Below are 11,787 nucleotides of genomic sequence, written 5' to 3'. Positions count from 1 at the left end.
AACTAAAGAAAAGTCTTAAAAACTAAATATGATATCACATTTGTCACTAAGTCTAGGCTCTGGAACAGTCAATCTGTAATTCTTTAGAGAATAGGAGGCTTCTCTATTTGATTTGCAAAATCCCTTGTTTTGTATCTATTTCCTTTTCTCATTAATGACTTTTTGACAGTTACACTTCCTTTCAGACCCAGTGTTGTGAACTGGAACATGTAATAACTGTTCACTCTGCTAAACCTATGGTAATACCTCATATAAGTAGTGGTAGTGACCTCTAGAGGGGACTCAATATATGCAGCAATTTGGGGAAGCATTTTATTGAAACATTTTTAAGCATTTTATTCTCTAGCAGTTTGAAGAACATATCTGTTCCGGTGGCCTTTATGTTCTTCATTAACTTCCTTGTCTTTACTCTTGTAGGTCGTCTTATAGTACAGCACCCTAAAGACAGAGGTGTAGTGTTTCATTAAAGGATACTGATGCCTGGTGACCTGCTTGTATTTGCTGTAATTTGTATTTGAGATGCTGTAATAAACCGATTGTAAACATGGTCACTCTCTTTAAAGCATATTTTGGTTTATTTAGTGACTATTAAGCTATTTAATTAATCTCATGTTAGTTGCAATTTATAGAAATACATTTTGTTTCCTTAACTTAACAATATAGGTTATCTTAAGAAGAATCATGATCTCTCAGTGGTACAGAGTGGTACAGAATGTGGTAGAGTGTTTTTTGTTGTTGTTGTTGTTGTTGTTGTTTGTCATCAGGTCACAAGAGAAAATTACCATGGCCTCTTTAGACTTCAGTAAATAATAATGATAGCTATGTCCACAATGGGTTGCACCTTAAAGTAGCTGAATTCACTAATTATAAAATGTGTGTACACAAACATTTTGGCCTATAAGTGTATGGAAATTACCCCAGAGTAAGGAAGAGCAGTACTAAAAGTGAGGTCAGACACACAGTGAGAAAGTCTATCGTGGGCAGTAGCAGCACATTGAAGTGGGGCTGGGGCTGTGTTAAAGAGAACTGACCACCAGACAGAAGAGACTGGTCAAACACATCCTGGAGCTTTACATGACCTAATACTGCATCGGGAGTAACTGAAAGAGAGGGAGAAAGTTGTGTGGGTGAGATAAAGATGGGGAGGAGAGAGAGAGAGAGAGAGAGAGAGAGAGAGAGAGAGAAAGAGAGAGAGAGAGAGATATGAGTAAACTGTAGAGCTTGACCACACACATTTTGGGTGTGTGCACCATCTACTGGCCAATTCTTGAATTTGGCTAAGACATTTTATACAGAAATAAAATCTGGGTATAAATGTGTGATTTCTGTCTTACGGATAATAAAATGGCGAGATTATTGGAAAAAATATATTACTTTTAGTATTATATGCCAAGGAAGAAAACAACACATAATATTTTATACAACTTTCAAATAAGAAAAAAAAGATAAAAAATAAATGTTCATGGCCGAAACAAACCATAAAAATAAAGCTTAATTTAAAGCTAATAATAATAGCTTTGGCTATTATTGTTATTATGGATAATGTTGGCTTTCTTTTACCGTCCCGACCCGACACGTAAATGCTACTGCGTGATTAACGGTTTAAGTTTAGGCTCAAGTTGACTTTTTATTCGAATTTTCCTTTCCACCTTAAATGGAACCGTGTGCAGTCGAACAAAAACGTGAAGCCGGTGTTTAAAAAGACAAATACAACGTCATAACGTCAATTTAAGGTGGAACGGCTAAATTAAGCCCCCTGACATCAGAAAAAAAAATTAACAAGAAGCTAACATCTAACTCGCCTGGTAAAGTGCCCATTTGTAATGTTAAGAAGCTGTAAGTCTCAATTTAATGTGGAACAGGTAAAATACTTCAGATAGTTTGTTCTTATTGTCAATGTAAGTGTATTTGTTGAACTAGTTTTAGGCGAAATGTTGCTTTGACATTGTTTATGTAATCTGCTCAGTCTGTACAAACACGGAGAGTGGATTATGGTGGCATTCATAACTGGAATAAATGTCAATTAATACAAAGTCTTATGCGCGCTCATAACAAGTTTTCATGGACTGATTTTTCAAAGACCAATGGTGCAATAGGTAATGTGGGTGACACAACTCCATGGTCCTTTGGCTTAGGGGTAAATCCCTGCCTCTGGTCACTGTGGGGAGTTCTCCCTGTGTCTGCATTGGTTTACTCGAGGTTTTCTGATTTCCTCACATAGTCCATTCATTCATTCATTCATTGTCTAACTGCTTATCCAGTTTAGGGTTACGGTGGGTCTGGAGTCTACCCGGAATCACTGGGCGCAAGGCAGGAACAAACCCTGGAGGCGCCAGTCTTTCGCAGGGCGACACACTCACATTCACTCACACCTACAGACACTTTTAAGTCGCCAATCCACCTACCAGTGTGTGTTGTTGGACCAGGGAAAAACCACACCACACATTGGTAGGTGAATTGGCTGTGCAAAAGTGTCATAGGGATGAGTATGTGTGACCTGGATGAGTGTTTGTTCTTGACTTGCACCACTGAGGCCAGGTTGGTTGCCGACCCCTGGCTTGTGTCCCAGAACAGGATGAAACAGTTAAAGAAAATGAAATAATGAGTCAATCATTCGTTTTTGTCTATTCTTGCATGTTTGCTGGTGTATGCTACTTTATTTCCTGTGGAGTTTTTAATTAATTTTATTTTATTTTATTTTTCGTTTTCCTCCACACCTGCACACAATCAAAATCAAACTGATGGTCATTTACATCATCAGTCAGATGACCTTTCCCTTTTCTGTCCTATCTACTAGACATTGAGGAAATTCTCTGTGAAGAGATACCTGTGAGATGGTAGTAGATGCGGACCAGGGACCGTTCCTGGGAGAAGATCTCACACTGGTATGTGCCTGAATGTTCTGGACGGGCAGAGGGTATTGAGTAGAGTTTGTCCACACCAACTGTCACCTCCTTAAACTGGTTCATCAGCACAGTCTTCACCTTAAAACAGGTTAGTAGCTTCATGAGGAAACTTCACATTCACCTATGTGAACTGCTCAAAGCAAAGTAAAATAAAAATATTTGGGAAGGTTTATACAATTTTTTCTGTTACCTAAATTGTAGCTCTGTGGTGTCCAAAATTAGTTTTTCTTTTTTCAAAACTGGTTTAACACTGGAGCTATAAGGATACTGTAACTGGCAAGTGGTGTATATTTACAACGTATCATTTTTACAGATAATACTGTATTGTAGTGTCAGAAGCCACATAAGGCTGTTTGAGATTACTTTACATTACTTTACAATTCATACTTTGAATTATAGTAATTCTTTATTGTAAGCTTCCACTAAAACTTACATACAGAAAAATCTTTGCTGGTTCTCCTGGGGTGAGCTATCTAAATAAATGTGTTATTTACATTTTTCACAAGACTTTTTTTCTTTAATATTACTACTTAGCCAGCAGGACACATTATGGCCAAACAAATCTGGGACTGGAATCCCCAAAACGTCCGTAAGAAACAAAGTATCCAAAGAGAAAGAAGAATCCGAAGAAGTACTTAAATATTCTCATAAGAAAGTTTGAAGTATTTTCCTCAGATTTTTTCTTATGCTAGCAATTTGTTATGAGTCATTTCCTGCTGCATTTAACAGTTTATGAATGTTGTGCTGTTATTGCCATTATTTATATACATCTGTGCAGTGATTAGCAAAATGCATGAAAAGCAGAATCAAACTAAAGCGTTCAAATTTTTTTGTAAACAAATAGAGGTGATGGTGGAGGAAATAACCAATAGGAAAAAAGGCTCAAGTTTGCCATTATTTTTCTTGTGTAGAAGCTAAGGATGCTTTAAGAACAATTTCCAATTTTAATGTTAAGACATTATTGATAGTAAGCTATTAGTCAGCTATTTATACTGATTATTTTAGAGACTTGCCTGAAGTCATACTCTAGCCTAAGTGTGAGGCTTTCATATGGTTAAGAAAATAGTTAAGAACATATATTTGGAAAGAATACAAGGTGGTCTTAGAATTAAAAAAATAAGATTTTCTTAAGAATATTTTTGAAGAATAACATAATGCTCTGGTTTCCTCCCATGGTCCAAAAACACACATTGGAGAGGTGCATATTTGTAAGCCTTCGTTTTAAAATTATATAAAATAAGACATAAAATCCAGGAGATGAAATCAATTGAAAATCTACAATTAATATAGAATACGGCAACATTGTTTTCCCTAACTAAAAGTGCTGAATATGTTTACTTCAGGGTACCATCACATTGACAGTTTTTCTGAGGGTATATGACTTGTGATAAGGATTAAAAGATTCATACTTGTGTGTCAGAGTGTAGGCTGGAAAATATTTTCACCTACAGAAGGGGAGCACTGAAGAAAATGATCTAAAATAGTAGGCTTTTTGTGTGAAATATTGTGATCTATGTTGAGCTGCTAACAAGCAATGAGGTGTGAAAGGAGAGCAGTTGATTATGTTAATTTTAATGAATAATTTAAAGTAGTACCTAAATATTAAATTCTATTGCAAGGAAATATTAGGAAGAAATTATGGATTTACAATTTTGTGAGCATGAGAACACTAAAATGTGTTTGCCTCTCATTTTGTAACACCTCACCTGTGAATATCGCCATACTATCTGGATATCGCTGGGCAAAATGAATGGCACTTCACACCACATCTGAGTCCTGTTGTTTTCCTCCACGGTGATTTCACGTACTGTTAATAGAAAGCCAAACACACATTTGGGTGTCTGAATTCTTCAGCTCCTCACCTTGCAACAAGGCCTCTCTGGTAATTATAATATTTAAGCAGAGCCTCTAGAGAGAGAGAGCAGTTAAAAGGGATGATGCGCTGAACAGTAATTGTAGCTGTGCTGGCTGGAAATGAATACCACTGCATGTGGGTGTGGGGGGGATGGGGAGGGGGGGATGGGGAGGGAGGGCCCTGCCACCTTACATCAAGAAACCAAGGACTTAGAGGCTGCCCGTGGGGCTGTCTGTGCAAAATGATATTATGCATGAAAATGTGCCAAGGGATTGGTTTTAACAAACTCTGACGCATGCTTAAGAACGTTTGGTTAGGGGTTTTAAGGAGGGGCTACAGATGGATGTTTGTGTCAGGCGCATTCTATTGTTACGTAATTGCGGTTCCAGTGCTATCAGCTTGCATTAGAACACTTTTGTCAAGTCACAGGGGACAATGTGCTAGAATGGTATTGCAACAGAGAGCAAGACCGACTGATACATGTGTCGTAACCAAACCTAATGGTAAAAATTTAGCTGTGGCCCTGAGGAGTCTTAGTTTATTTTTGGCACTTTGTATACTTTTATATGCCACATTAAACAATGTTTACCATATATATTTCAGCTGTCTCTCTCCTTTGCACACTCTATACATCTCTTTCTCCACTGTCTCTCTCTGTCTTCCAGCTAGTTTGCCTCTCCCACACCCCCTTACTGTGTTCAGCTTGTAGTAAATAGTCAGAATATTCCAACAATTCCTTTTTCTTTACAAGACAAAAAATCTAAATAAATGCTGTGCCAGAGAGCATAATTTTTGATCACATTTCAGTTCAATCTCTGTTTCTACTTTGCCTATCTTATTAAAACACAAAGCACAACGTGCTTCTCGTCTTGAAGCGTCTCGTTTTGAACCAGTAACGGGGTTTGATCATTGTGATCAGTGATTTCTGAGGGTTAAAAGTAATTTCTACTGATTGTTTTTCACTGAATAATGTAAAGGTTAAAATGTAAACACATCCATTATAAGACCAACACATGATTTTTCTACAGGTTAAAAAAGTAGTCCTTATACTGACACCTAGTGGAGAAATCTGAACTTTTGTACTTAACATATCTTAAACACCCTTGTGGGGGACCTGGTTATGCCACCAATAAATAAAAAACGTACAGACAAGTTAAACTTCAGGTACATGCAAACAAATGCCGTTTTTTCCCCTGCTTCTTAATGTAAACAAATCAAAGAACAATGTTTCCCCACAATTGTAAACGTCCCATTTAAAGCTGTAAATGGTGCATTTGTGACATTTAATTGGCCCAAATAGTTACTTACTAGACACAAGTTATTTATTTTATGTATTTCCAATGAAGATTTTCCAAGCTCTTTATATGCATTTGAATAGGTGCACTTTAAAATGGTTGAATTAATTAATTATAGGGGTGTCTAGTTTCAAGATTTCATGGCAATTACTACAGAACCTTTTTTGTCCCATTTATCTTCAAATCTTAACACAATGTGAAGATTAGGTTTAGATAGTAAGTATTTATATGTATAAGTGGAAATTACTCACAAGGGCAATCCAGTGGTAATTCACAAGTGTCATATTGACAGGTCTTGCAGTTGTAGACAGCACCTAAATTCTGAAATCCTGTGCAAAAAAAACCTAGTTAGTATTATAAACATAATTGTTTTGTCAAGACTGCGTTCAGTTTCAGCACCTAACAGGCCCAAACACCGCAAGGGACAACGCAAACGATTTTATTTGGCAGCCACAAGCTCAACAAACAATAAGCAAGACAATAAACATATTTTCAAACATAGCTGCCTTTCTCCCATTGAGACCATTCAAATACAGGAGGGGGTGTGAGGAGGTTTTCTCGTTCTACAGCCAATCAAAGTGAAGCTCCTGCCTCCCAACACATTCTGGCATTTAAAGGGGTAGAGTACTGGGTTAGAAATGAGTAAACAAAGCAAGCAAACAAACAAAATAAATAAATAAATTACACTTTTTTTGCTGGATAAAGATAAATCAACAAAAGCATTTAAGTATTTTAAATAAAAGCATTTATGTTGACATGCTTTCATTTCATTGTTTTGTTTTGTTTTGGTATTGATATTGGTATTGAGAATCATTGAATTTTAGCGGTATTGGTACCGACTAATGAATTTCTGGTATTGTGACATCCCTAGTTAAGAATGGTGTTGTGACAACATGTGATCACAACATACCACAGACATTTTACTAAGACCCCAGGGAAATGTGTTACATTGTGGAAAATGGGTATGTCACCTTTAACAGACTAGCTATCTATACCATGGAACATAGAAGAAATGGTACCAAAAGTAGTAATTTACCCCCAAAATTACCCCCCTGCCAATGCAAAGTCGAAATGTGTTCTAGGTATTTGCATGTGCTAGTTGAGTAGTTAGTATTCTCCTCCAAGCGTGATGAGCCTGACTGGCATAGTTATAGTAACAAGTTGAGAAGAAATTTAAGCTGGCTCCACATGGTTTAGATTAGGGATGTTCTCAAGGACCGGTATTAGGGGATCACAGTATATTTTACTGATCTGTATCGACTTTATTGGGTTTGATCTTAAGTCAGATCCTCCGTTACTTCTAGGTGGTAAGCTCACACTCAGGAAAGAATTCAGGGCTTGAATTCCACTCTGGGTGACTGTCTGTGAGGAATTTGATGTGGTGTCCCCATGTCTGTGTGGGTTTCCTCCGGGTGCTCCTTTTTTCTCCCACAGTCCAGAAGCACACGTTGGTAGTTGCATTGGTTACTTGAGAGTGTGAGTGGATGTGTTTCGCCCTGTGAAGGCCCCCCCCCCCCCCCCCCCAAAGGGTGTGTTGAATAAGCGATTACAGACAATGAATGAATACAATTTGGGAAAATATTTTGAGAGCCAGTGTATATGTGCGTCATTACAGATTATTAGTCAGAACTCATAAAGAGATGTTAAGTCACTTACCACAGGGAGGGAAACATCCAGATGCTGTGAAACAGGCATGAAAAGATAAAAAAACATGAGCAAACATGGATTTTATGGATATTGCAGAATGAATATTGTACTTCTTGCTAATGTCAAATTTTGAGCAAAGTGGAAAAAACTGGCAGGGAATATTTGAGACAATTTGGAATAATGTGTGCTACTTTCATATTAAACCTCGTTTATCACTTCCAATTTTTTGCACAGATCAGATTTGGCTGATCCTGGCGATTCAGATTCATACATGGAAATGGATCTGTTTTTATAGTAATGAATGTGTCTCTGAAATGACACTCATCTGTACATAGACATGTTTAAGCACATCACCACTTTCACAGCAAGAAAAAATTGGACTTAATTAATTAAAACTGGAAAAACAGACACATTAATAGCTTACATGTGCATCATATTTTACCCGGGAGGACAGAAAACAGATATTTTACTATACGTGATTAGGACAAAAGAGATCAGCTCAATCCCAAATATCCTACACTCTACACCCCTTATAGTGCACAGTGTAGATCACAAAACACTAACATAGTGCACATATGTCGAATTACAACACAGTTTGTAATTGGCTATAAGCTTCCCATCTTACAGTCGTGCTGTCTGTGCTAGCTGAGATTAAAACTCCATGCATACAGACAAAAAGATGCATGACATCCGATCTGACTGTTCACATTCATGTCGCAGGTCCGGATCGGATATTTATCGATCTGATTTGACAAAGTTGGATTTTACATGATCACTAAGCCCTGAAAAGGTCAGATTTGAGTCCTGACAGCCTGGAAACGTATATGTAGGCTTAAGAAATACTTAGGCTAGGTAAATAAATAAGAATAGAAAGCCGCTCCAGAGCTGTAAAAGAAAAATAGATCCAATCATAGACTTCAGATTAACCTATGTTTGTAAAAGTTTTGATACCACTGGTCAAATTAAATGTTATTTTAATGCTGATTTTATAGCTGAAAATAAATACATTCCCTCTACATATTTTTATACACAGTTAGATGTTATTTGCTGAGTACGAATTATTGAATGTATAACATGCTTTTTTTACTTATGGTTATTTTTTTCCAATATGTTACATGATTCGTGTGTTCAAATGATTGCATCTGACTGTAGGTAAGATATGAGTTATGGGTGCCATATAATATGTACTTTGCCCATTGCCACCTGCAGCTTAAAGTTAGTGTTCTCCTCCAAGCACGTTGAGGCCCAATTACTTTGTGTTTACTGCAGTTTGTAAAGAAGTGGTGGTGGTTTCACATGTTTTGGAGAAAGCATGTGCTTGCCTCACTCTCCTAGCTTAGTAGCATTGTGTGATTCAGGGAATCCTAACAGATTGAATTGACAGTGACAACATTTAGAGGAGAAATTGAGTAAAAAAAAAAACCAACTATATATATATATATATATATATAACAAAATAGACCCAGAGCCTCTAAACATTTGTACAAAAAAAATGAAAAAGTAGAGAAGTCACCTCTAGGCAGACCCATGGCCATTATGACAAACTTATCTGCAGCAGCCTGTAACCTGTCTTCATACACTGCATCTGAAAGAGAGAGATTTATCTCAGTAACAGTCTAGAGTGATGTTAATCACCTCTGCTTTCCTCTGACCTGCTTCACACGTTCATAAATAGATGTGGTGTATAAAGAAAGTGCTTTAAAATATCACACTGACGTGAATGATAAAAAGTGCTTTGTTCTGGAAAGGTTCTGACAGAACATAATTCATATTTTGTGGCGGTTTAGAGTAAATTAATGTTTTTTTTTCTTTATCTTTTATTCTTTGTAACTGAAATTGAAAAAAGTATGTAAAATGAAAAGGAATGTTTTATTTGAAAATTTCAAATTCACATTTTCAACAGAATATTCCTTATCATATCTGAGGTCAAAAAGACACTTTCACAGGGAGCACTAGACTTTTACACTGTTACTTTTTTTTTGTAATGTATTTTGTGTTTATACACTGAATAAACATAGACCATTATGGATACACAGATCTTGCCATCAAATCTCTCTACATAGTGTATATAGGCTGCATTCAATATGCTATATTGAAAGGATCATGCTGTTGCAAACGGCCTTCTGTAATGTAACAGCTGAGGAATGCAGCTTTTGAATGTACTGTAGCTAATGTGCTATGCGTGAGAAATAATTAAGCAAAATGTATGAAGAGGTGTTTCAAGGCAAGTGGTACCGTAATTTAACATCTGATCAAATTCTTGTACAATAGGCATGATTTCTGCTGTCAGGAGCTCCTTTAGCACCACGTCATAGCCTCTACCTGACAAAACAAACAACAGACACAAAGACAGAAACAATGAGAGACATGTGCATGCCCAACAGAGGATGTTCCTGTGAGGATAGAAGCAGCAAGAACAGACTCTACTCTTCAGACAAGACTAGAGGCTGGAACAGGGGAGTCATTAGACCCAATGTACTGGGCCACTAAAATCATGGTGGAAAAAAAATCAATTTTATCCAGGATTACTACAGGACATGTCATCCAAAATCACTACAACATTACATTTCCCATAATGCCCCAGAGCCTTTCAAAAAGCTGGAACAGCTAACGGTTTCAGTCAGAGCTAGATTATTTTGTTTTTTTGCACAGAGCAATTGACATTTGTAAGTATTTAAAAGAAAGTCTTCACAACCTCACAACCGACAAAGTAATGGTAGCTCATAGTTACATGTATTGTTTATAGCCACCTACCAAAAATGCTGATTAAATCACTATAGACACTCACACATTCCCTGCCCACAGAAAATAAATGTAAGAGCATTGAAGGCCACCCAACATAATTTCTCATGAGCATGTTCTTTTTAAAGGCTTGTTTAATTCTAAACTATTTAATATTTAATTAATGGCTGCAGAAAGTCAGTAATACAATGCTCTTACATTTTCAATAAACCTCAAGCCCACTTTAGTGTTAAATCTCCTAAACTATTTAGTGTTTAACATGCTTTCTTCTAGAGGCCCGTTTGTGCCCCTACAACCAATTGGCAAGAAGAGGGGTGCAGCAGAGCCCCTCTAAATTCTGTGTGCCCAAGTACAACATGTAGTCTAGAAATGCCCCTGCACTGGAATATTGCTGTGAGGATTTGAAGGCATTCAGCCACAAAAACATTAGTGAAGTCAAGTACTAATGTTGCATGATTAGTTCTATATCATGAACACCAATATAACAAATGCCAAAAATATCACTCCAGAGAACACAGTTCCATTGCTCCAATGCCTGGGAGTTTTATTATAACCCTACTGAGTCAACACATTCATTGTAAAGGATACCCACAAATGCACAGTTGTTTGGACATACAGTGTATTTATTTAAAAAAAGAAAAAGAAAAAAGTTATTTGTAGCTTACCCACTTTAGCTGCATTAATCACACTTTCCTCGTTGAATATCCTATCCAGCATTGTGAAGCAGGCATCCACATTACGAATGTTGTATTCAGTGACAAGGTGGCCCCAGCAGAGTCGTAAGCTGTCATCTGGATCTATGAAGCACTCATAGCAGCTTAAACCTGTGGGAATTAATGAGGCTAAAAGTAAAAACCTACTTATAAATCCAGACATTTTGCTTGATATGGATATGAGCCTTTTTATGGACTTTTGGAAGTCATGTACTTCATAATCACAGAATGTGTGATGTCACAAGCAGTTCAATGCAGCCATGGCATTATTCTGAATTATACAACACGGTTCCAAGGGCTCAGTCTGATTGGCTGGAGAGTGTTCTACTAGTGTTGCTTTGCCCCTTCCCCCCCTCCCCCACAATAACACTAATGCTGTGTCCAAAACTGTTCCCTATTCACACTGCACTATTCCGTGGTTCCGCCATATTGTGGTAGTGTCCAAATACATAATGGACAAATTTCAGTGCACTCAAACAATCCCACAATGCACCAAAAAGTAGTGTTGAACCCATGTACACTACCTGACACTAATTCATATCAGATACCCATAATGCCCTGTGCTATTTGGTAAAACTCGCATGAGGTAATGTCCGAAATCATTCGCTACCCTCCTGAGTTCAGTTTCC

General features: G+C 37.2%; 1 protein-coding gene across 1 annotated transcript; it reads right to left on the bottom strand.

Moving 5' to 3' along the window:
* Positions 1 to 335: 335 nt before the first annotated feature.
* Positions 336 to 11,321, bottom strand: spaca6 (sperm acrosome associated 6). Its single transcript, XM_066683234.1, has 9 exons — positions 11,111 to 11,321; positions 9,939 to 10,025; positions 9,217 to 9,288; positions 7,713 to 7,736; positions 6,308 to 6,385; positions 4,613 to 4,713; positions 2,828 to 2,984; positions 917 to 1,100; positions 336 to 438 (listed from the first exon to the last, which is right to left on the bottom strand). Exons 1-9 carry the CDS (start codon positions 11,319 to 11,321, stop codon positions 336 to 338), a joined length of 1,017 nt encoding a protein of 338 aa, XP_066539331.1.
* Positions 11,322 to 11,787: the final 466 nt, after the last annotated feature.

This window comes from Hoplias malabaricus, chromosome 10 (genome assembly GCF_029633855.1).
Source record: "Hoplias malabaricus isolate fHopMal1 chromosome 10, fHopMal1.hap1, whole genome shotgun sequence".
NCBI classification, from domain to species: domain Eukaryota; kingdom Metazoa; phylum Chordata; class Actinopteri; order Characiformes; family Erythrinidae; genus Hoplias; species Hoplias malabaricus.
The sequence above is the reverse complement of the archived record's forward strand: the minus strand, read 5'-3'. Positions and strand labels throughout refer to the sequence as shown.